This window comes from Notechis scutatus, chromosome Z (genome assembly GCF_049901735.1).
Source record: "Notechis scutatus isolate UNSWTSFEM ecotype Mainland chromosome Z, rNotScu1.2, whole genome shotgun sequence".
NCBI lineage: Eukaryota > Metazoa > Chordata > Lepidosauria > Squamata > Elapidae > Notechis > Notechis scutatus.
This window is the reverse complement of record NC_142025.1, coordinates 93,177,750-93,204,640: the sequence shown is the minus strand read 5'-3', so window position 1 is coordinate 93,204,640 and position 26,891 is coordinate 93,177,750. Positions and strand designations below refer to the sequence as shown.

Genomic DNA, 26,891 nt, shown 5'->3' with positions numbered 1-26,891 from the left:
AAGTATATTTAAGACTGAGCATAGGACAAGCTCACAATAAATGGGATAAGTATACATTTCCACCAAACCAGAAAACCTAACCCAACACAACTCCAATGAAAATTGGTAAACAGTGTAAATGAGTAACTACTGAACTAAACATATATCCTAAACTTCAAAATTGCAAGATTGATTATTTTAATCTGTAAATTGAAGCAATAGCAAACAATTGCAACTGTTAAAAATATCTGGTTATACATATTTCAATAAATCAGAACAATTTACAAGTTAATCAGTGGAGAAAGGCACTGCAAGTGATGTATAAATAAACGGCTTTGCAGTTAAACCAATCCTGTTCACACACATATACACATACAAACAAGTTGATTCCAATTCAGATATGCATAGTTACTTTGTAAAAAAATTAGAATCGTATAAAACCATCAAGCTATTCAAACAAGTAGATTCCAATTCAGATATGCATAGTTACTTTGTAAAAAAATTAGAATCGTATAAAACCATCAAGCTATTCAAACAAGTAGATTCCAATTCAGATATGCATAGTTACTTTGTAAAAAAATTAGAATCGTATAAAACCATCAAGCTATTCAATTAATTCAATTTTTCAAAAGAAATGGCTCAGAAATAAAAATGACTCTGCTCCAGGTCTAAAATTAATTTTGGTGCTAAGATTGTAGCCACAAATGTTAAGATGTTCAAGGGCCCTCAGTGGTGTTTGTGCCTGTATGTACAGGGCTAAGCCTCAGTATCAATGACATAGTCCAACTTCAAAAGAACTCAAGCTACTGTATTTCTTATTTTCTATGGCAACATTAATGGCTGTGTCTGCAAATGGGCTCTTATTGACATCTTTCATCCTTTCTCATCTCTGCTTTTAATCATGGAGGCAAATATCACATTGGCAGTTCCATATTTGTAGAGGGAAGGGGCAGCAGAGGAAAGGTTGACTGCCCTGTGGCTAGGAAAGAGGGAGAAGTATTTCTAGTATTCAAAAAGAAATCTCCAAATGAGAATTAAAAGTGATAGGTAAGAGTCAAAGGGTAAAAAGTTTTTAAAACCTTGAAAGTAGGGCAATTTTTATAACACTGATATTGTTTAAAATAAACCCAATGATCCAAATATTCCGAACATTGCACCCCTATATGTCTTGATGAAGTCCATTCCTAAAGTTAATAGACGTATGAGGCAACATGTTGTACAAGTGAACAAAGCAACAGTTTTAAAGGCCCCCAGCCAAAATGCTTCCAACCAAGACTCCATCCTTGAGGGCATGCTCCACATCCTTCTCTTCTATTTTCAGAAAGACCTGGTGGAAGAAAAAGAAACATGCATCTGTTACTTGGACATTACTGAGTATCCATGACACACGTAACAATATCAAGATTAAACTGTAGGTATTGGTGATTTCTAACTTTCCCTTTACTCTCTCTATAAAAAAAAGTTCTGTATCAACTTGTCACTGAAACAGTCCAATTTCCAGCATCTGCTGATTTCCAACTACTTCACAACCAAAACAGAAATATTATGATTGTTACAAGAATAAACAATCTGCCATACAATTTCCACTGCCAGTTCCCATAGAATTAACATTTGAAGAAGAGGGATAGAATGAAGATTCTATCCAAATGCCTCAAATATTTGCATTTCCTTTTTCTCCAATTATAAAAATTTAGATGTGTACAAGCAGAAACGAGGTGGGGGAGACAGATTAATAATGAGTTATTTCAGTTGTACAACTTCTACTGTTCAAAATGCACATTTCAAATCAATTATCTTCTATCGCAGAATTCCATGCATTAGCATGAATTAATTGCCACAATATTGCACTTAATGGCTTTGTCTTTGCTTTCTCATTATAGAGTGTGCATTTTAGAAATTTACATTCTAGAAAGTTATAGGACTTTGGAAAAATAGGCAAATTTCAAGGACAGACAACCAATCAAATACATTGTGATATGTCTGCTGGACGTTCTTTCAATATAAGGTAGAATGACTAGTGTTACACATGCGGTTACAACTGCTCTGCTGAGAAATAATTCAACTCTGTTCTTTCTTTGTTTATTGTTTCTACAGTTCTGCAAAGAACAGATATGAACAGAAAAAGTTGTACCCTGAGGATGTCTCACAGAAACACAAGAAAGGAGAGCTGGTAAATGTATTCTGTCCATACAACTAAGATATTTAAGATGGCTGCATCTAGAGAAAAAAATTCCCAGGCACAGCAGAGACCTTTAGGCAATAAAGAATCCTAGATAGTACATTTTCCTAGGAAAGCCAAGACAAGAATCACTGCCCAATTTTTATCACTCCATTATTTTCATTATTATAATAGAGTAAAAGCCAACCTCTCAAAAGGGTTTCCTCTTAAAAGCAGTAGAGAATGGAAAATTTGTACATTAATCTTAGATCTTTCGGCCTAGGAAGAACATGTAATTAATCTAAACCAGGGCTGTCCAACCTTGGCCCCTTGAAGCCTGGCGGACTTCAACTCCCAGAATTCCCCAGCCAGCAAAGCTTCAAGGGGCCAAGGTTGGACAGCCCTGATCTAAACCATTCTCCCAGCCAATATGGAGAAATACCTTAGACAGCCGTGCTTCTTTCGCCTTTTTGAGTCCTACAATGCCCCTAGATTCCAAAAGAGCTGAGAGTGAGAGGCATTCCGATTGGTCAACAGGTCCAACTTTCTGTTTCTGACAAATTCTGCTGTAGGCTTCATGCAGCTAGAAATAGAGAAGGTTTAATGAGTTCCAATTATTATTGATTATAATAATAACACAGAGAGATTAGCATAAACGACAAAGCTCACTCATCCTAGCTTCATTTTATTCCATTATTGTAGCTTTTGACTAAAATATGTTCTTCATAATCATAACCCAAAATGCCCAGCGAAAGCACTTGCTAACGTAGTTCTATATTTGGTATAGCTACTATATTTTTACTTCTTAAAGAAAAGAGTGGCCAAAGATATGGAAAGAAAAGAGTGGAAAAAGATATAGGAATCTCTAATAAGATATATTGCAAAAAATTCAGAGCTTATGCTAAATCCCATTAAAGTATAATTTTACTAGAAATAATGGACAAATAATTGCTCCAGATAGTTTCAGCATTTGTTCCTATGGAATAAAAGAAGCACCCAAAATTTTGAAGGAATTTGGAATGTAGGCAACTATATTGTTCTGCTACAAAAATTAGGAACTATTGTATAGAACAAACTATTCTCTCCTCCACTTTTCAAATGCCATGAGAATAGGATGGGAATATTAGTAGGTAGTTTATATATAACACATATACTATAGAGGTAGTTCTCGACTTACAACCTCTTGTCCAAAGTTATATTGGCACTGATTTACAACCAGTCCTCACACTTAGAACTATTACAGAATCTGCAAGGTCATGTGACCAAAATTCAGGACCTTGGCAATTGACATGTGTTTACAACAGTTGCAGCACCCCAAAATGATGTGATTGTGATTTGCAAACTTTCCCAGCCAGCTTCCAACAAGCAAAGACAATGGGGGAAAATAGATTTGCGTAATGACTGCATGATTCACTTAACAATCCTGGCAAAAGTTGTAAAATCAGGCTTGACTCATTTAACAACTGCCTTGCCTAGCAAAATAAATTCTGGTGTAATTGTGTTCCTAGGTCAAAGGCTACCTGTATTGCACACAGTACTATATTCTATGCAATTATCTTTCATTCAGACCAGGGAAAATTGAAGACATTATTTCCTAAGTAAACAGAATTATTACTCTCAATATCTTTTTCAAAGAGGCAGAGAACAGCAATCTTTTGATATGATTTTATTCTAGAAGTTTCAGAACTCAAATTTTGCATAAAAATATTACATTAGCCAACATTAAGATTCTTTCACATTCATTCTTCATGAGCACTAAATAAAAGTACTACAAGAGAGTAGTATTGAAGGATCCATACGCTCACCTTTCCTAGGTTAACTTCTTTGGTATTCTTTTGCTTGGTTAAGAGCAACAGAGAACAGACTAAAATCTTCTGTTGCAGTGGGAAGGAAGAAGCATCACCGTAACTGCTACCAGTTGCCATCCGGTCACCATACACGTCAGAGATCACTTGGGAGATGTGACACAGGCCCACTCGTCGCTTGAGTACTTCAGAGTCTGCAGCTGCTTTCGAATGAGATTTGATTGATGTCATAGGGCTGGAATCAGCTGGTCAGAAAGCGGAAGTATAGCTGAGTGGAAAACTTATTATTCATATATAAAAACTACAACTCAACACATGTAATTCTTGAAATGCAAAAATGACACATACATGCATTTTGTTTCCTTTTCCATCTCATTTGAAAAAAATTCAGCAAGCCATATTTGGGATTCCCAGGCAGCGTCCAACTAAAGATCTAGATCTGCTTAGTTTTACCAGCATTGTTGCATCGTGTAGTTTCAGACCATGTATTAGTCAAAGATGCAATGTTTTATCCTCTAATTCATCCAGTGTTCTATGTCATACTCTGACTCAATCAGAAGTTCACAATTACTCCCAGCTGTTAGTATTGATGATGTTGCATCTTAATTCAAGAGTTAGTAAATAAAACAGGCATCAATGGAAAACATTAAGGATCCAATTATCTTTGAATCTATTTGATCTTTTTAAAAGTATCTAAATAGATATCACATCTAATGGCAGCAATGTCTATGATTTATCTCCAGGGCTGCATTATTATTGGTCCCGAATCTCTTCACATTCTGCATCCGTTAAAAGCCCCAATACCAATGCTGTGCTTCAGGAAAAAAGCCAATAGCCAGTCATGTTGAATAATTTTATATCTCTCCAGCAGGTCTCCCCCTACTCTCTTTAACACTAAGCTAAACAGCATAATATGCTGTTTTTCTTCATTTGGGAGTAGCTCTAGCAAGTAAACATTTCAATTGCTCCCTTTTCTAGCTCCAACTTTTGCCTTTCTTGAAATTTAGTGAGACAACTGGTACTACATTATTCCAAGTAAAAGTTCACTCAAGTTCTAAATTAAAGCATTAGCAACCTCACTTTTGATTTTCTTTTTAATGAATCCTAATATTTGCCTTTTTCCATAGCAACCACACATCAAACTGCCCTTTGCACCAATTGAAAGATCCCTTTCCTGCTCAGTCAAGTTGTATATCCAAATTATTACAGCAAATGTTTCAGCAGGATCCCTCAGCAACATGAAGATATGTGGACATCACGTCCTGGCTGGTAAATTCTGGTAGCTGAAATCCACACATCTTAGCTTCAGAAGTATTGGTTCAAGATGGGTCAATACAAACCTCTATACACCACCTTCACTGCACACAATCCTTAAGACACACACATTTTTAGCTTGCATGTAGCTGCTTTGGAAGAGACATGCCTGTAGCTATTTCTTACTTTGTTTTCTGCTATTTCATACTTCGTTTTCTTATATTTAGGATCAGATACGGAAGAGAGGGAACATTTTCAGCCTTTTCTACAGGGTTGCTTTTGTATTGGGGGAGCAGAAAATACATTTCCATTCCCCAGCATGGCCTAAATTTTCTTTCTGGAAGAAATGCTGCTAAACTAGATCAGGAAAACACTGAAGGAAACCTGGTACTTTTGCATATAAAAGTACATGATCTGCATAGAGAATGAGAAAAATCTACTTACAAGCAGGCATTTGTTTAAATATAGATTGGGTCTTCACATCTGACTCCACAATTTCAATGGCCCTCCTAAAGATGAAGATAGTATTTTAGATAATGGTATTAGAACTTTATAACCCAATACAGCTATGTGCCACTCCAGATGTGCTGCCCAAACCACCACTCTAGCACATATGAAGCATACTACCAAGATTCAGAACGAATTCCCAGCTGTTTCAGCTTAAGCACAAAGCAGATCAGTTACAACCAGTTGTATTATTTACATTCCTTTAGCTGCCTCCTTAATGTAGGGCACACAGGGAAGATATCTGCTGTTTGTTCTTGCTATCAGATCATAGCATCCATTACCCTCATTTTAATACCCCTCCAGCCTTAATTGGGACCTAACAAAGCTCAAAAGAAAAAGCTTCCAACCCCAAAGCCAATTAGCACAAAAAGCTATCTCCCTTGTCTGGAGTATTTATTTAATTTAAAAATGTAAACTCAATTTCTATGGTCTAAAAAAATGGGGATTTTACACAAATGTACAAATGGCTTATCAAATGCAACACAAAAAGGGAGACATGGAGGTCCATCAGCAGAATTAATTAAGCTCAACAGAAAAGCTTCCTGCTGATGACATTTCATACACCAAGTCATTGTATTGGGATGCCAGTGCAGTGACTATAAATGTTACGGATTTTCATTTTTCCTTTCTTTATAAACCTAGATTGCTTTCTCAAATGGCTATACAATCTGCAAAATGCCATTTTTTGTGCACCACTTTTAACCAAGTTGCACCAATCGTAGATGACAGGAAGAGAACAGAACAAGGCCCAATAGATTCTCAAGGGGAGAGTAAAGATTTTTAGAAGGAACCTTCTAGAAGCTTACTATGTCTGCATCATTTTGGACAGAAGACTGACCATCTAAAGCAACAGTGATGGTATGTCTCAGGCTTCTAGTTTATGTTTACATTATTTTATTCATTTATTTACTGCCCATCTCACCTTGAGGTGACTCTAAGCAGCTTACAACTTTCCACATTTTGGAATGGAGTGCTAAACTGATTTTGTTTCCCAATTTGGGAGATTCTAGAGGTAAAATAAATGCTTTGCATAAGACACAATTTAACTGCTTCAAAACCATTAGCCCTTATAAAAAAGAGGATAGCGGGCCACTTTTTAAGGATAGCACTCAAAACAACTCTGCAAAGCTGGCTTCTGATTCAATAGAGTAACTCATCTAGTGCACTGGTCAACTAGATGCTACCAAAAAGCTCCAAGGACACAAAGCTCCAAGGTAATGTCCCATTTTTGCTGTTGCCCTATTCATTAACCAGAACTCTTTGTAGAAGATACATTTACTATATTTTTAGACAAATAAGCAGGCTCTACCATTTGTATAAGTGTTTAATATATTATTTTATATATTTCTAATCTGTCCTGTAAAGGGGAGAAAAGGATATTTTCCAATCTACATGTCATTTTTGAAATCTTTAATGCAATTCTCTTGACTTCCTTAACAACAGAAATCTATCTGAAGCATGCAGTACAAGGTGTCTTTGATTTTCAGTAGACAATGCTCATCTCCAGATTCTATTTGGATTTAGTTTTATGTGGCAGCAACATCTTGTGAACAAGGAGTTTGTAACAGGGAGGTCCCACAGGGAAATCTAAAAAATCAAGATGGTAAGCTGCCATTGCACAATCAAAACCCCACCCCTTTTCATGGAGCATAAAGATGGTCCCAGAGCCATCATCTTAATTTTTTAACCACCTATATTGACCACAGATGCCTGAAGTCAATCATTTTTCACTTCAGGGAGATAGTTTTAACACATATTTATTTAAAGTTGAAGAGGGATTCCTCTCTGACAAACTTTTTCATTTTAGCTACACTTCTTTAAGTAAATAAAACTAATAAATAAATTGAACTGTCTATTTTTAGGACCAATCAACTTTTAATGCTGATTTTGAATTAGTATTATTCCTGTTATCATTTCTTCCTCTAGATCAGTGATGGCTAACCTTTTTGGGCTCTTGTGTCAAAAATTGTGTGTGTGCGCACCATCATCCAGAAGGCAATGCGTGCGCCCCCCGCCCCCTGTGCATGCGCACGCAATTCCCTCCCCCGCACCCTTACCTGCACTCCACCTCCCAACTGATTTTCGGCCCGTTTGAGGCCTTTTTCAGCCTCCCAGAGGCTTGAGGAAAGCCTTTGCAGGCCGAAAAATGGGTCTGTTTCATCACTTCCAGAAATACAGGAAATGATGAAACGTGCCTATTTTTCAGCCTGCAAAGGCTTTCCTCAAGCCTCTGGAAGGCCGAAAAAGGCCTCAAACAGGCTGAAAATCAGCCATGAGGCATGTGCATATGCAGTGAGGTAAGATTGCCTGTGGCTCGCTTGCCGGCACAAATGGCTCTGTGCGTCACCTGTGGCACACATGCCATAGGTTCGCTATCATGGCTGTAGATCCTATGTATAAATAGCTTTGACATTTTTCAGAAACTATCCTTAATTCTATTTTGGGTGGGTCAGACTGAGAATACAATAGTCAATATGTTGCCAAATTCAGCTTCCACTTCAACTTTAGAAACAGAGAAATAGAAATTGTGTGATTGGCAAATGAAATGAGGATTAAACTTTCACTTTGGCTAAGGGGCAAATATTTCACAAGAAAGTTACATTTTGGGAAGAGATCTTTAAGATGAAGGAAATACAACTGTGAGAGGCTTTCTGGGAAGTGAAAAACATTTTCCACAATACAAAACAAGTCTTTAACATTCAGTAGACTTTCAAAAAGACACCTGCATAAAAATATGCTTCCAGTTAGGTTGGTTGTAAAAAGCTAGGCAAACATTTTGCAAGTGTGAGATATATATTAAGATCCTTCTTCAAGAGCAAGTGAGTAAAACAAAATGGTTGATTTGGTTGCCTCCAATCCTGTCATTTGAAAAAAGTCTTCAACTATTAAGAGACTGTTTTAACAGCAAGCTATTCAATTCTTCATTTTTAAGAATTTCTTCTCACCTACTCCCTTTCTGTATCTATGTATTTCTACATAATTCCACTCTTTCCTATTTTAGTCCCCATTTAAAAAGAGCAATAACAAAATTAAAAGCAACAGAAGAAATATAACAATTATTGGCCTGACACAGCCCACTTTAGCTAGTACATGAATTCATTTTGAGTTTGACCCATCAACTAAAAGTCCTGTAAAATGCTATGGCATTTATTATTGATACAAGAAACCTATTCTAGCCTAGCCTTTTCACAGTGAATGTTACTCTACTTATACCAGTTCCTGATCTTGCCTTTTCACCCCAGTACTCTGAAGTAGCTCTCAAGTCACAAGGGAGAAACTGTGCAAGTATGCTATAATGAAAGAAGACCTAGTATAGCATGCATGGCCCATTAATAGGAGTTCATTACTATCTTGCATGTTAATGAGATGAATGCGCTATTTGTTACATTGGAAACAGTGCCAGAGGCAGATTTTGACCCTCTGTGCTTTAAGTCTAATTTGGGCACCCCATGAGAAACAGGACTTAATCTATGTATAAGCTGACATTTACTCATAGTTAAACCCAAACTTATGTTTCAGATCCAAAAGTTGGTTGGCAATTTTGGAACAAAAAATATTTTGAAATGGAACCAGGTATGTTTAAACGCACAAAATAATTTGCATTAGTAAATTTGTTTAATAACATTAAGTATTTTTTTCTAAAAATGTACAATTATACAGCTAAATAAAGCAAACGAAATGGAGGTGACAGAACAAAAGCCAAAAACAAAACATAACCCCCCAACAAAAGCAAATTAAGCAAACAACCTATCTTTCCCTCAACTAGAATGAACAAATAAAGCATTAGAATAGAATTCTTCAGTGTACTAAGAAAGCATTCACTTAAGTGCATAATGTCAGCTAGATGAGCATCAACTGTTTTTCACTGAATTGGTTTCACATAAACTATAATTGTATTTCTACTTCTTCTAAAGACTGCTTTAGGACCAATTAACTTTTAATGCTGATTTTGCATTAGTATTATTATTGTTATCATCATTTCTTCCTCTAGATCATATGAGTAAACTATTTTATGTTTACTGATGTAGTTTTTAACTAAGAGAAATAAAATATAATCCAGTTAAAGAAAAACTCCTACAAGAATCTTCTGCATGAAATTGATACACCAGGAAACTAAATTATAAAGGTCTTGTAGATTAAAATCTCAAGGATTATAAAGGTAGATATTGAACGGAGTTCAAAATGATTTGCATAGCTCAGGGGCTATCAAAAGAAAAGAAGAGGCAGGATCAATAGTGAAACATATGAAAAAGAAACGTACAGTAATATTTATTTGCCTAGCATATTTCAACATTTTTTTTTCAGGATCAAAACACAAGCTGTATAAGGTCTATGTGAACTCCTTAAATGACACTAGATCACTTCAGTTTGATTCTTACTGTTAGAGGTCAAGAGGACATTTTACCTCTAAAGATAAGGGAATAAAAGCAAAACAATGGCATTCCAGCAGCTTGCCTTATTCAAGACGGTAATCTGCAACAACCTGTTCTCCTGGCCCTCTTGGAATGGCCTCAGAGCACACATTCTTTGCTTCTGTTCTTTTCTCACAATCTGGATTAATCTGCATGTGGTTTTTACTTTCAGTTATTGGGTTAATGTATAATATGCTTTGTGTACTTTTCAAATGCTATATCTAAACCCTAATGCAAAGATCTAGATTAGAATCCTCTCAAAGTTACAGCTAGCTTCTTTGCCTGTGTAAAATCTCTACTGTTGTTCTATAGTGTAATATTCCCCCGAAGATCCACATTGCTCCTACCCTAATGACATACAATTGTTCAGATCTTTAAAGTTATTGAAAACCTGGCTCTTCTCCTAGACCTTGAGATAAGCTGATGGATGAGCCCCTTCAGGACACCTATGATTTTTTTTAAAATTGTAACTCTTACTTTATAACTATAAGCCACCCAGAATCATTAGGACCAACTTCTAAACTGATTGAGATAAGTAAATGCATACATCCTAAAGCAGGTGTATTTGCTCTGAGTTTGAGTAAACATAAAAGGGGACACCAAGCTCACTGAAATCAAGGAAGATGGAAGACAACTCTGATAAACTCTCTTGTGCGGGAAAAGATAACATTTGCAAGCACCATAAAGATGTCTGCTTGAGAGCTGTTAATGAGAGCCTTTTGCAATCTAAATGTAATTAACCAATCTATAATCGCTGCAGGAGGACCGATTCCTCTCAACCTTCATAGGTAATGGGCTGTAAACATTTCCAGACATTAGCACAGCTAGGAGGCACCACCCTCCCCTATCACCACAAAGACAGGGGGGTGCTGTCTCACCTCCCTCTTCTCAGGCAGGGGGACCGAACACCATAATGAAGCTTTAAATCACATCCAGTAATTAGCTTGGAATTTAGTTCACTATATATTTGTCACCTGCAGATGTCCAGTGCTTTGCGGGCATCCCCAGAGAAGGCAGAGACTTTTCTAGCACAGAACTGGATAGCGGCATTGTCCAACACCTGCTCCCCTGACACCTAAAGGAATAAAGAACAGAAAACATGGTAACAAAAGTAATGGTGCCCCACATTTTTGGAGGGAAAAAAAAGATACGATCTGGGCATGTATAGAAAGCAATTCTTATACTTAGTTCAAAACCTCTGATTCTGCTCAAATTAATATCCTTAATCATTTAACTTCCCACCTTACAGTTTGCCATTAGGGATTAGCCCAACAAATTAACTAATTTGTTCTCAGCTGCAAAAAAAAACCTAAAGGAGCTCCTAAAGCAAAGTAGAAGATGCTGAGAAATTCAAATAATAGTTTTCCAAGTGAAATTGAAGATAAATGCAGATTATTCCTTCTATGTTGTTTCGGGCCAAGACAATTAATTTTTGAATCAGGCCACTGAGATATTACCTTCTTCAAACGTTCCTGCAGAATAGAAGCCAGCTGATCTTTGCTGTATGGGGAAAAGTTTAGTAGCTGTGGCCTGCACAAAGGTCGGGTCTGCAGGCGAGGCAGGATGCGATCAGTGAGATCCAGAGCATTAGCTATACCTATCAAACAAATAAACCTTATTTATATACAACAAACATTCCATCTTACACATAGTTTCTCTAAGAATTGAAAGAATATTACTTTTAAAATCTTGGGACTGTTGTGAGCTATGTACAACTTACCTCTAATTCCATCTTTACTGTTTCTAAGTAAATGCATAAATAAGTTCAGAAGGAAAATATTTCAGATTTTCTCAACACCTTACTTTGTGCCTCTTATTTTTCACAATGAAAAGTTCATTAAATTTAGGCTTGGGTTGATGGTCCTACATGCTGCATAGAGGACTGGCCTAGTAAGTTCTGATCTCCCTTAGAATGTTATATATCTTTCAGATAAGCAATTAATTAAAGATTATTCTATTTAGCTGATCAGTGGGAATGCACAATTCTAACAGGGAGAGACAGAATATAATCAAAGATCCACATTATCTGAAAATTTTCTATTCTTATTGCTTCGAATTTAAGTATACCTCTTTCTTTCCTTTCTGGTAGTTGAGAAGGAAGGTGGCATAATCCATAACAGCACAGCTAAGCAACAGTCAACATGAATGAGTAGCAGAAGAAAGGCATGAAATAGTACTTCCGGCTGACGCTGAAGCACTCTTGGACATGAGGAGTGGGTCTCCAAGCTCCCACACCGAGTTCTCCCTGTTGGAGCACTCTGAAAGGAGCTAAAGCCACCCTGTAGGGGTGGTGAAGAAAAGAGGGGCACCCTGTAGTTCCGGGAGAGCAGCAACTCTCCTGCTGGACTTAGGGCTTTTTCCCTCTCCCTTGATGAGAAGAGGCAGCCATCATGGTTGCCAAGAAACTGGGACAGCCAAGGCAAAAAGAACTCTGCAAGAGCAGTGTAGATAAACAGTGACTGGAGCTGAGTGAGAAGATTCCTTTTTATTTATACCCTAACTTTAAAGAAAAAAAGAGGAAAACCCAGGAACACACTCTTAGAACTATTTTTTAAAGTGGCAAAAAACCATAGAGAGAAAAATCCTAGACCAGAAAAAAAAGGAACTAAGGGGAGTTAGTTCCTAGAAAATTGGACCTTTAAATTCGGCAGGTGTTGTTTTGGTAAAGCATTATGAAATGTGGGACTATCTACTTGAATAGCTGACTTTACTTCCATAAACTGAACTAAATTTGGATTAATTAAATCTATAAGACTTGAAACAATGCTGAAACCTAAGCTGAGGGCGCCATTTACTGGTGAATGGAATATACCAGACCCCTACCAGTTTAGAAAAAATGTGATGAGAGAAATAAACAACATTCATCTGGAGAACTGTGGTGACACTTACTGTTCTATAACTAATCACTTTATGATTACTAGAGACTTTTTTAAAGAGATAAGTACCTAATGTAAGGCATAGATAGGAAAATAGAAAATATGCTACAACTGATAATGAATGAAGATCAAAGAATCCAGGAAAGAGAGGAGATAGTAGAAAAAACTATATAGAAAGACAGAATGGACAAACCAAAATGAGAAGAACGATAAAAACAATGACTAATGAAATAAATCAAGGGAAAAGCATTTTAAGAGATTTAAAAATGGAATATGATAACTTGGAAGATACTTTTGAAAGGGAGATAGGGATTTGGGTGGATACTCTAGAGACCTGGCAGCTTAGGAGGATAGGGATGGGAGAAATATTCAGTCTGAATGGTGAAGATACAGATAGATAAAGACCCAAGAGAGGAGTATGGGAGGCAAGCCAAAAAACAAATAGAATTGAAGTATTAAAATGGACAAGAGATGTTACATAGAATACACACACACACACACTTTTATGTACATAAAAAGAAAATATATATTCATCAAGAATCATAAGGTACAAAATTTAATGATAGTCATAGGGTGCAGTCATAGTCATAAGCAATCAAATCATATAGGAAACAATATAAATTATAAGGATACAAGCAACAAAGTTACAATCATACAGGAGGAGGAGGAGATGGGTGATAGAAACGATGAGAAGATTAATAGTAATAGTAATGCAGACTTAGCAAATAGTTTGACAGGGTTGAGGGAATTATTTGTTTAGCAGTGATGGTGCTTGGGGAAAAAAACTGACCTTGTGTCTAGTTGTTCTGGTGTGCAGTGCCCTATAGCAGTGGTACGGAAACTTGACTCTTTTATCACTTATGGACTTCAACTCCCAGAATTCCTGAGTGAGCCATAAAAGGTTCCCCATCCCTGGCCTACTGGTTTTTCAGTTGTGGGGGAAATCAATTTTTGACTTGAATGGGACTGTTTTCCAACTGAAAAACCAGTAGGCCAGGGATGGGGAACCTTTTATGGCTCACTCAGGAATTCTGGAAGTTGAAGTACGTAAATGATAAAAGAGCCAAGTTTCCCTACCCCTGCCCTATAGCATTGTTTTGAGGGTAAAAGTTGAAACAATCTATGTCCAGGATGTGAGGGGTCTGTAAATATTTTCACAGCCCTCTTTTTGATTCATGTAGTATACAGGTCCTCGATGGAAGGCAGGTTGGTAATAACTGTTTTTTCTGCATTTCTAATTATCCTCTGAAGTCTGTATCTGTCTTGTTGGGATGCAGAACCAAATCAGACAGTTATAGAGCTGCAGATGACAGACTCAATAATTCCTCTGTAGAATTGTATAAGCAGCTCCTTGGGCAGTTTGAGCTTTCTGAGTTGGCGCAGACAGAACATTCTTTGCTGTGCTTTTTTGATGATGTTTTTGATGTTAGATGTCTATTTTAGGTCTTGAGATATGATAAAACCTAGAAATCTGCAGGTCTCTACTGTTGATGCTGTGATGTCTAGTATTGTAAGAGGTGGTAGTATGGGAGGGTTTCTCCTAGTCTACCACCATTTCTACGGTTTTGAGTGTGGAAGACTCAAAGGAAGACTGGTTCTTGAATGGCTATTGTGACTTTGAACAACCAAATAATGAAGAGCTATGCTTTATATAAACATGTGTATTAATATTAGGATCAGCCAAGGTGACCTGATTAGAAGTTAGAATAGAGATAGAAATAAGAAATGGGGGAATATTAGCAGATATAATTTTTGTATAATAAATTTAAGTAATAATTTGATGGAAAAGAGTGCTTATACCACTGGAATTAAAATGGAATATTGAAATATTGAATAACTACTTTAAAAAACTATGTATTTTAATACTAGGATTATATAAGTTTGATTAATATAACAACCATTATGATTATCATTACTGATGTTTGTATCAAAATGAATTATATCCAGGGGCTACACTGTTCATGCATTGATATTGATGTATACTTAAAAATAAAAATCTAATAAAACTTGAGGAGGAGGAAAAGGGGTAGAGGAGGAGGAGGAGGAGGAGGAGGAGGAGAAAGGCACGAAATCAGTAGTGGGCAAAATTAGACTTTGGAAAATACCCAGCACCTAGATAGGTATTTTCTTGCAAAAGTATATTAACATTCTTTGTCTTAAACTATCAAGCTAAAGCTTTAATATCTTTGATACTCACCAATGAGAACGAGCCGAGAGTTGGGAAGGGAAGGCCACTCAAATACTGTATAGAGAACATCTTGTCCTTTGCTATCCAACTGATCCATCTCATCTAATACAACCAAACTGCAAGGATGAAAAACATCAAGACTGAATACTATCTTCCCAGAGAAAAGAATATGCAAATATAACACATAAGCAGAGGATAAAACATTCAAAATTTTTAAAGAAAATGTACTTTAGCTGCAGGCAGTACCTTCAATGAGTTGACTGGAATGATATAATACTTACAAGGTTCCCAACATCCCAAAGATTGAATAAAATACTTTAAAAAAAAAAAAGAGCATACAGTTTAGTATGCCAGCCCATGGATTCATAAATATTCTAGGGAAAATCCACTAGATCAGGGGCGTCAAAATCAAGGCTCGTGGGCCAGATTTAGCCTGTGGGGTGTTTAAATCTGGCCCACAGGGCCAACCTGGAAAATATCAATGGACAAGTTTGCGGTGCCTCTCCCAGCCAAAAGCAGCCTGTTTTTGGCCACCCCAGCCTCCATCAGCACTATGACAGCTGAAAACGGGCTATGCGGAGACCCCCAGGTGGCCCATTTTCAGCTTCCCCAGCTTCCATCAGCAGTCTGCCAGCCAAAAACAGGCTGCGCAGAGCCTCCACAGGCCTGTTACAGACCGAAATGGAGCCTCTGTGGGTCACTCCATTTCCCGTGGCTTTACTGTACTTACTTTTCAAAGAGCTCCAGAAACGGCTGACCCACATGGCAGAGAAGCCAACATCTTTTATTTAGATGGGGAAAACTGTAAGAACATGAGATGTAAGGAAAACAGCTTTCTCCATCCGAATAAAAGATCGGCCTCTCTGCCATGAGGGCCTGCAGGCTTAGTTTGGGTCCAGTCTGGCCGGCGATGAGCAGCCTCCTGCTTGCTGCTGGCTAGTTCGAAGGAGCAGCTTCAGGGATTGGGGAATAGCAGCCAATTAACGAGGGGCTTGCAGTTCAGGTCCTATGAGACAAAGGAAGCAAGCTCCTTGTTGATTGGATGCTGCCGCCGCCGCCACCTCAATCCCCGCAGCAGGAGACTGCTGTGGCCCAGTCCAGGCCTTTTCTACTACCAGTAGACATGGCCCCCAAGCTGAAGTCTTTTACTCAGAAGCTGGTGAAAATGTTTAGATTTCACATTCTTATAGCTTCTTCAAAAAGTAAGTGATCCATGGGGTGGAGAGGAGTAAGTGGAATCCCGGACTCTAGCAAAGCAGGCCCAGTCTGTGGAGATCTGGCAGGCCAGGGGAGGGGGAGCAATTGTGGGGACCTAAAGGGAGCATGAGGTATCTCAGTGGATTGGGGGAGGGTTTGGATGGCCTGCTGCAGCACTAGCCCTGCATGCTCTTCCCCACTCTGAGATATCTCATGTGCATTTAATTACCACATTAGATTAACAAATGCGTTGAGGAAAGCGAGGAGTATTCACGTTCATTTAATGTGATTCAATCAAACGAATCCTCAGGTTACGAATGTAATTGGCAGACTCTATTACATTCGTAACTCAAGGATTACCTGTATAATGAGAGTGAAGGAAGGTCTCAGGGAAGTCCTGCCTTAGCACTTGGCCACCACAGGTGCCCCCCACAAGCCCTATGCTACGCCCACCATGACCACACCCCCAGGCATGTCCCGCCTGTCCCTCCAATGTCAAACACAACACTGATGTGACCCTCAATGAAATTGAGTTTGACACCCCTGCACTAGATCATAAAATATTGCTGCTTAATATCAATCAAAAAATATATTGTACTCTTTTAAGATTTTATTTTGGATAAAGAAACAGCTGCCATCTAAATAAAATATGGTAATGTAAGGGCAGAGGAATTAGCTAATTACATTCGCTAGGCTTTCAAGGATAACAAAATACAATATTCGATGGGAAGAAAGGTGTAGTTGCAGTAGATTATTATAAATCCATTCTTTACAGTATTGAAATGCTGTCTGGCCAACAGGTTAAATATTGGGAACCCTCTGATTCACTAGCTTTTTGCCTGAATAGTTACAGGAGACCTCAAAAGTTATCACTTGTAATTTCCTTTTTTGGGGAAAATTCAAACCAAGGTAATACCATCTGAAATAATTCAAGAATTTATTGTTTTCAAACAAAAATTGTCTGAATTAGTTCATATACAACTCAGTGGGTTTTCAGAGTCAAGACCTGATTCAATGTTTAGTTTCAGCCTACTTAACAGTCTGTGGTGGAAATGATTTTACATGAACATTATTAATAGTGCTTACATTTATTGAGACATAAAATCTCGGCACTGGTGGACCATTAATTTGGTCTGTTTGGAGATCAATGGCTTTAGAAGAATTTGTAAATGGGAGAATTTTCTAGCTATTTGTGCTGGCAGTTCTCCGACTGATATGTGGGTGGGAAGATGGATAGTTACCATGGCTGAACCCAAATAGCCGCCTCTGGGAACAGAACTCCACTCTTTGATTTTCCAATAAGCTTGAAGCACTTGGAAAATAATTAGATAGTGGTGCTCTTGCAGCTGGCAATGATCCTGAAAGGTCAGACTATTAGCAATGGTCAGGAATGCCTCTGCCCAGCCCCATTTTCAATTGTTGCACCATCTGGGCTTTCACTGTGATTTGTGTTTTAATTATCTCTTATTTACATCACTTAACACTGTGACCTTCATAAGTATTCAAAACTGTAGCTGGCATACAATATATTGCAGTTAAATTACTTTCAGGAGGATGTTTTTATAGCATAAAAAGTGGAGCAACAAATTTGCTCCAACAGGTCTAATAACCTACTATTGGAGCAAATTACTGATTTCCAGTTTTTAATAAGTAAAATGTAAGATGCAAGTTTTGGCCTACCAAAAGGAAAAGATACTTGAAGGTCTGCCTCCTCCCAACAAACACCTGCCAGTTATTTTCATTATTCATTGGGGAAAAAAGATGCAACAAAAAGCTGTCATGTCACTCCTTGACATCTCTGGGTAAAGGAAAAATGTTTTAAAGAATAGTGACTACATTTAGAAACATTCCGGTTCATCATATTTTTTTAAAGGCAGGGCAAAAACTTCTCTGTCATGAAGTGCTAAGACAAACCAACAATCTGATTAAAAACGGCAACTTATTTCTATCCCCCATCTAAAAATGTATGGTTATAGGTTATGTGAGAAAAGACGTCTTCAGTAATATGACCCATATTGTGGAAGTCTCTCCTAAGAAAGATAATATTTTATTTTCTATAACCCCTTTCAGAATTATGATAAAGGCACTTGTTAGATTTTCCATGCTATATAATCCTAGCTATTTAATTGTATAATCTAAATTCAATTGTTTAATTTTTGCTTGTTTCTTAGCTCATGGCATATTTTAATTGATCCCTTTATTTTATGCCATCCCCAGCATTTTTATTATGAATTTCCAAAGAAGCCATTCTCTCAAACTCATAAATTGAAGATTGTATTTTCAACTGTATAGAAAACAATTATTTCTCCCAGCTTGGCATTAGACTCTCTCCAAAACTATTTTAAAAGCTGGTCCTAAAAAATCTGGGTCAGTATGTTTTTCAAAATTAACTAGAACAGCATTATATATTTAAAATATAAGCAAAAATAACAGTTCCAATTTATCAAGTGCTACATCTGCTCATTTAACACTAATTAAGCCCCAGAATGATTTTGAGGCTTAGATATAGTTCTAAATAAATTCATAGCACTTTCAAATCATCTGGTCAAAATACATAGATTCTGTGGATTGGACAACTCTCCCAACTATCTATCAACCTACGTATTATTATTATTATTATTATTATTATTATTATTATTATTAGTAGTAGTAGTAGTAGTAGTAGTAGTAGTAGTGGTAGTGGTAGTAATAATAATAATACCCATTATCAGAGATCCTAATGTTTATTTCTACAATGCTCTCTCTGGATAGAATTGTTATCACTAATAATACTGTCAAATGACTTAATCTGAGAACAAAATCCAATTTCAATGGACCGATTTATTCAGTTTATTAAACCTTGAACATATATTTAAAGGAAGGAATTATAGGGAGAACACAATAGGAAAGATATGTAATTCTCCTGCAAAGATTGCTCTAACTCCAGAACATTTCATTCAAATTATTATCAGCCAGACAATTCCATCTCTGGTAGAAAATGCCACTCACTCACTGGAGTTTAGCAAGTTAGTTTTTTCTATGAAGCAGACAGGGATTATGTGATGCTCTCATATACTGTAAATTAGAGTTCCAAAACAACCAAATATGCTGTTTTTTTCATGCACAGCATAAATTCATGATTATTTCCAACGGATGACTAAATTAAAGAAACAAACTTTTCCCATAAGAAATCTACTCACGCCATCGATGCACTTTCTGATGTCAACCATTTCTCCAGCTTTCTGATGACATCACCTTTGGCCGCTTTGGCAGCTCCAGCCAGGCCCAACTGTTCGGCAATTGCCGGGAAGACAGCTTGGGAGCTCTTTAAGGCCATGCAATTTAAGACTGTGATCTGAATCCCAGTGAGTTCTGTCTATAAGGAAGATGTGAAAGTTTGATCACTATTTAAGACTCTATAAGAGAGTCCAAAAGCAACCTGGAAGGCAGCTTTGAACAGTAGCAGCTCCAAGAACAATCAAGAAGATAAACTGCTATAAAACAAAACCAACACTTTCCTTACTAATGTGGTAACAATCCAATGTGCAGAATAGACAAATATTCTCATATATGAATTTTTATTCTACTAAGCTGATTAACCACACAGAACACAAAAACAACATTGTTCTTTTTATTTAAACTACAACATCCTAGATATTTTAGGAAAAGCCTCCTGTTCAAAGCCTTCCTTTGAGAAAGGAAGATGTGACAAGCCATAAAAATGCCTATATTACATTAAACAGGCAACACATATATTTTATTCCTGCTGCTCATGATCAAATCAATAAAATTTATCTGAGAGGCTCAAACAGAAAATGAATGTAAAATATTAAGATGTTCTATATAATTAAATATAATACTATTTTAATAATTCATGTTTTATATGTGTGTAAATATATAAATAATTGTATAGTATTCTATATTATGTAATTAAATGTAATAGAATTTCTAGAATATAATTATTTTAGAATATTAATCAATGGAACAGCTTGCCTCCCAAAGTTGTGGGTGCTCCATTGCTGGATGTTTTGAAGAAAAGATGGACAACCATTTGCCCTGTCTTGGGAGGAGGTTGGACTGGAAGATCTCCAAGATCTCTTCCACCCCTATGATCCCATACAACTACAGTACCAAAGCCAACAAATTGCACATGATTTTTGCTCTTTGCATGGCTGGCAAAGTCCAGGGAACCTTTTTTAAAGTTCCTAGACATTAGATGGGGAGGCAAAGAACAAATGATTGTTTCCCTATTATTAACAAAAAAACAAGATCAAGGCAAGAACTGATGTTAAGATCATTTTCCTTTTATTGTCACAACAGCAAAGAATAAGATGTGCATTCTAAGATCATACCCATGGAGGAAGAGATATTAATTTTCACCATCAATCCTCCCATTTGAATGGAATGCATGTTGCAACTCTATATTAGTCTTCAACTTATAACCACAACTGAGCAAAAATTTCCAATGCTAAGCAAAACAGTTGTTAAATGAATTTTACCCCATTTTACGATTTTTCTTGCTAGCTATATAAATCACTGAAATTAAGTTAATAACATGTTTGTTAAGTGAATATGGTTTTCTCTTCGACTTTGCTTGTCAGAAGATCAAAAAGGTGATCACATGATGTGAGGACACTGCAACTACCATAGATGCCAATTGCCAAATGTCTGAATTTTGATCATGTGATTAAGGGAATGCTGCAAATGGTCATAAAAAGCAGTCGTGTTACTTTTCTCAGTGCCATTGTAACTTCAAACGATCACAAAGAATGGTGTTAAGTCAAGGACTATTTGTAGTGAAACTACACCTGTTAGTCTGAGCTGCTGAGCCTGCTTACCTACCTATCTCTCATACCCATTAAGTATCACATCTAAGTGACACTTGGCAGTTTAGAATAAAAACATAAAGAGGTATAAATGCATGCATACAACAGAGTTAAAGCTGAGTTAAGAACAAAGTTAAAGTAACATATTTATGCAAATTCAAACGTTGCATTCAATCATGTTTCGTGTCAGTTAGGACTCAGAATCCACAGAATACAGGTAGACTTTGATTTATGGCTGGTCTCTTAGCGATCATTCAAAATTATGACAGACCACAAAAAGAGTTATGCATGCTGAAGTGCCCCTGACATTGTTCACTCTTACAACCAACTGCAGGAATGCTGCAGCAAACTCCCCCACCCCGCAATCCCATCATGTTTCCCTAGGACTTGGTTCTCTCCCAAGCCAGCCACTCAGCCAGGTAAGGGAGCCAAAAGCCTGTCAGCAGAAGCAACCAGTGCACTGAGAGTGGTAACAGCCTGTAAGCCAAAGCCTATTTTCAGCTACCAAGGGACTTGGTTTAGTAGCCCTATTTGCCAGAATAGCATATGGCTGCCATAAGGCTCGTGACCTCTGCAAGAAAGATGAGTCTTGCATCGCAAGAGCTGGGCTCCTCTACAAAAAAACAAAAGGTAAGAGCGTTACTGTTGGGCCCTGGAGCTGGGTGAGAAGTAGGCCAAGTTCTGCAAATCCTTTGGTTGGCTAGAGGGGAAATAGGCCTCAGTTTACATATTATAATAAGTAATATGATTCTGAATCCCTCCCCCACTGCTATACACTATAATTTTGTAAAATGAGAAAATAGATCAACATCAAACTACTACCACAATAACATTATATGCAAAAGAGTAGGCAATAATTGTTTGCACACTGTTTCAAAGAAAGGTTTCAGGAACATTTCATACCCATGGTCAAATCCAGCAGTTACCTTCAAATCCAGCAAGGCTCTGTTGAGGCAAGCAGTTTTCCCAGTGCCAGGGGCTCCAGATATATAAAGGCTTCCGGGCTTCTTTCTGCAGACGTGTTCCAGGAGAAATTGTTGCAGAATACCTGTTTCTTTTTCCCTTGCAAGCAATCGGTCTGGAACAGCTGTGTGAAGAAGACTTTTTGCCTGCTGATAACAGGTACCTGCATTAAAACAAACAGTCATCATAAAACAAAAACATGTCTTAACACAATAGATGACAGCACTGATTTCTAGAAAAAGAAATTATAATAGGTAAAGTTTTGCTATTAAATTAGCTGTATATACTTTTAACTGAGTTCTTATTAACAATGAAATAGATTGCTCAATTATATAGATTCTTATCAGATTAAGCAAGCCAAATATTGCATTTTATCAGTTTGATACTGTCAATATATTATCTTGACTTTCTAACACTGTCTGAAGATCAGTGACACAGGATTCTATAAATAAATATGATCAATGAAGAGGAGAAATTGGTGCATGCCCAGCAAATTCATTCTAACTTTTGGTGCAGGGAATTTAGGATTTGTTATATTACATTATGATTTTGGGGAACATTTGCAACACCAAAATAAAATGGCTACCATGATGACATTGGGTGGGTGGGTGGGAATCACACAAGTTATTATTACAACATCAGAACGTATTTTTTAGAAAATGTGTTTGAAAATAACCGAGAAGGTAGGTTTATATATTAAATCTTCTGTACCTTATCAAAACATCCTTTCCATGGAGAGGTAAACCAATTTTTCCAAATAGTATTTTCATTTTTTTTCTATGAGTACATTTTATAAATAGGAAGATTAATAGTAAATTGTTTTCTTCCATACATAACCCCAGTATCAATACTAATGTAAAGCTCTAAAACTCAATCCCTTCAAAATAGCTTCTCCCCTTCAAATAACCTATTTCTTCTCTTTCACACTCACAACTCTGTGCATATATATAACCACTTCTAATTCATCCATCATATGCATAATCCTTTTCCCCTTAGACAGTTGCTCCTCATTCATTTTATATTAGTTTTAATTCGCGGGCTTCCCAGTTTCCTTCAAGCTACCCAAGAAAAAAATCTTTTTATACTCTATTCGCCTGCTGTTTTCAACTTTTCAAAGTAGTCTACCTATTTTAACTTGGAAAAGTATTCTTTTTATTGTTTTCACAGTAGTTTCTTTTTATTTTTGTTTGAGATAGCTGGAAAGTAGAGGATTTTCATCCTCCTTTTTTCTTTTTCTAGAGAATGCTCAGGGCCACACAGGAGTCAGAAAAATATTGGAGGAGGAAAAGCAAGATGATAGACATGTCAAAGAAAATCATTTTTCAGCCAGCCAAGGAAAAGAATATTTAACAATTCAAACAAAATTTAGAAATATCATTTTGGAAGCACCCAATGCTTTGGCAGAAGATTAATGGAATGTCCCTTAAGAACACATTATTGATGACTAAGGATGGTAGACTTTATTTCAAGTCTTCTAGCAATCATATTTTAACTAAAAATCTGAAAGTTCAAATGAATTGATTCAACTATAGTTTGTGGTGCTATTTTTAACAGAAATCTAAATCTTTATGGTATTGTGTTGGTTCCTAAATAAAATCACCTTAGAATTTCATTTACTTGTTACCAAGTCATTCTTAGCCTTCCCATTCTATACAATAAAAGAAATAATATGGCTAATATAAATATTATATTTATTTTTTTGTAAAATTTTTACATTGAATTTGTATTGATGCTTGTTTATTTTTGCTTTTGCCATATCCGGTGATTATCTATTTTTGTTGGTTTTTGCTGGTTTTCAAAATTGTTGTTAGCTACCTCAAGCCACTTTCTTGAGATAGGCAGCTATATAAATGGAATGACTAAATAAAGAAATAAAATAATATACAGCTGCAGGGGTTTTTGTTTTGATACTAAAGTTCCCTGGAAAAGACAGATTGAAACAATAGATCCAACCATTGTTACATACCTTCTGGCTTAAACAGCTGCATTTTTACTCGCTCTTTTTTAAGAGAGTAGTACTTCATAGTAGTGGGTGTTTCTTGACTCCTCTGTATAGGAGATTGAATCAAATTGCTGCACTTGGTGGGAGTCCTGGAGCCTGAATGTTCACTGAAGAGTAAAGTCCGGGCCCTGGGGGAGGTTGCTGGAAGGCTGTTTTCTTTTTTACTCTGCTTAGTTGGGGTACAAAGTAACGAGTGGGCAACATTGCAAAGATTGTCATCACCTAGAGGAAACAAAGAGAAAGCGTAGAAAATAAATATAAAAATGTAGGGGAAATTCAGACAAAGAGACTTCTTTAAAAAGTTGTCCTTTTATTCCAAGTCTCATTTTGAGGCACTCAATGTTATCTTTTAAAAATAGGCTATGGGTGAAGCTCCGAGGAAACCTGTTGTGAACTTTTTAATGATTCACTTTTATTAATTCACTAGTTGGGCATCTCTTGCAATAGTAAAGTTCAAAACACTTGGATTTGTAATTTTTAAAAAGTTGAAACTCAGTACTCTGTAAATAAGTCTATTTATAGAAATGTTATTGGAATTAATTTTAGTATTGTCCAAGATTTATTAATTTATTTTGCATAAATTAGTTTTCTAATTTTTAGTTGGGTAACAAAGCTAGCTAGCAGAGCAAGCCATTCTGTTATAATCATTAGGATATTGGACTAGGACATGGGAAATGCAGGTTCAACTTAATCCTCAATCACAAAAATTCACTGAGTATTTTTGAGCTAGTATCCTCCTCTCCGTCTAGCCTATGTAGCAGGGTTATTATGGTAGAGGAAGATGGAGGTGGGAGCTATGCATACAGTCTTAAGCTCCAAAAGGAAAAATGGAACATAAATCTAACAAATCTTAATAGATGTAAACATTAATGAAAGGACAATATTTTGCACTCTTATTTGGTATGTACTTAAATCTATACATAATACAAGACCTAATACTTCCCACAATAATAACTGTGTCATAGCCTGTGCTTTTACAGAATTAGAATGCCAAAGAATTGAATAGGCAAGTTTAATTCAGCACACAATTTGTCTAATCTCACCATTCAACTTGGCCAAATCATAGTATTTTTTTTAATAGTCAACCATGGGTATTTTGGGTTCGTATATTTTGGAAATTTTCTATTTATAAGCAATTATAGGTAGTCCTCCATTTACAAACACAATTGAGCTCAGAAATTATGCTGCTAAGTGAGAAATTTGTTAAGTTAACTTTGTCCCATTTTATGACTTTTCTTGTCACATTTGTTAAGTGAATCACTGCAACTATTAAGTTAGTAACATCGTTATTAAGTGAATTTGGTTTCCCCATTGAATTTGCTTGTCAGAAGATTGCAAAAGCGGATCACATGACCCTGCGGCACTGCAATCTATACATGATCTATACATGCTGATATTCAACATTATGCTAGGATATTTGGGAGGTATAAGGAAAGGCAACTTACCTAGGCGTTTGCGGGGACTGAGAGGCAAGACCTGCTTTGGAGAAGGTGCCAAAGAGACTGACAATGTTGCTGAATCTAGATGGGAACCCTTCTTTTTCTCTAATGATTTCTGAAGTGTCCTGACTGATTTTCGCTTTGGAAAGTTTATAGTCTTCTGGATCTGGGACTGAGACCTCGTACTGGGCATAATGGATGTACTAGAACGAAACAGAGGAAAAAAAGTATTCAAACTAAGCAAAATTTTCTCTAGAACACTACAAATAGTTCAATTGGCATCATTTTTTGTATGAAGATGAAAACCTTTTTATTTTCCCACGTTATGCCTATTTTTTATTCAAACTGTATTATTTTAGTATTTTACAGTAAATCCAGACAGCCTTGGCTGTTGAGTTTTAAAATTCGTGCTCTCGGGATTACAACCCTTCTTCCTTTCTATAGCCAACATGGCCTTTGCCTCGGATGTTGCAACAACGTGCCCTGAGGACATTAAGCTAAGTAAGTCTGGCTTAATTTTTCATGGAAGGGGTTGTATGAGGGCAACCAGCCTATGCTTCCTATTATTTTTTATATATACATATACACATACATACATACACACACACACATATATATGTAAGATCGCCCTCCCCGAATCACTGCCACTTAGAACGGAAGCGCAGACCTGCCATGCGTTTATCGGCTTCAATGGCGGGTGTTCCTTAGCGCGGCCTTTTCCAACTTATGCCCTCCCCTTTCTACCCCAACTTCCATCTTTTCTAACTTAATTAACGTCTCCCGCCCCCCACCCCCGCCCCATACATCGGACGGGGAGAGGCGGCCAGCATGTCCAGGTTTCAAATCCTGCGACGGAAAGCTGATTCTTTCCCGCACACAGAAATTTCCCCTCGTCAATCCCCATACCGCCCTTTTCCGACTGAGCCCGAGACTCAGCACCCTCCATAACCGAATCCTTTGGAAGCTTGTCGAGTTAGGACAGCGGGACTCGCTCATCGCTCACTCACCTCTTTTCTCCCCGGGACTGACTGGTAGAATTTCTCCGCGCGCGCGCTCTAGGCGTTCGGTCCTGCCGATTGGTAAGTCCGAACGGCGTCGCTCCCTACCAACCAATCGCCACTTTTCGCGCCGAACGCAATTTCCATTGGCCCTGCCCCTTCTACGCCGCTCTCCCCTTCTTGCCACTCAACTTGTCTCCCCTCCCTTCTTTCAGATTAAAGTAGACAGTACAGCCTTCCAGGAAGGATTCCCAGTTAAAGACAGCAGAAGTAAGCATCCTTTTACTGAATGCAAAACTGCCACTTAG

At 37.1% G+C, this 26,891-nt stretch overlaps 1 protein-coding gene and 1 long non-coding RNA gene across 4 annotated transcripts; one reads left to right on the top strand and one right to left on the bottom strand.

Annotated features, from left to right (window-relative positions):
- Positions 1 to 547: 547 nt before the first annotated feature.
- CDC6 (cell division cycle 6) lies at positions 548 to 26,891 on the bottom strand. Of its 3 annotated transcripts, none has more exons than XM_087947968.1 (12): positions 26,593 to 26,891; positions 25,592 to 25,788; positions 24,111 to 24,368; positions 22,108 to 22,307; positions 19,556 to 19,731; positions 15,189 to 15,295; positions 11,573 to 11,712; positions 11,090 to 11,190; positions 5,641 to 5,705; positions 3,943 to 4,187; positions 2,580 to 2,720; positions 548 to 1,306 (listed from the first exon to the last, which is right to left on the bottom strand). In XM_087947968.1, exons 2-12 carry the CDS (start codon positions 25,776 to 25,778, stop codon positions 1,220 to 1,222), a joined length of 1,707 nt encoding a protein of 568 aa, XP_087804094.1. In that variant the 5' UTR covers positions 25,779 to 25,788; positions 26,593 to 26,891; the 3' UTR covers positions 548 to 1,219. The 3 variants fall into 3 exon arrangements, with proteins under 3 accessions (XP_087804094.1, XP_087804095.1, XP_026535462.1); XM_087947969.1 differs by having other exon boundaries at positions 3,943 to 4,145; positions 26,593 to 26,712; XM_026679677.2 differs by lacking the exon at positions 26,593 to 26,891 and having other exon boundaries at positions 25,592 to 25,880.
- Positions 1,301 to 12,967, top strand: LOC148129002 (uncharacterized). The gene is made up of 4 exons (XR_015746079.1): positions 1,301 to 1,390; positions 2,074 to 2,149; positions 11,096 to 11,217; positions 12,205 to 12,967. It is a non-coding gene; the product is annotated as an uncharacterized LOC148129002 (long non-coding RNA).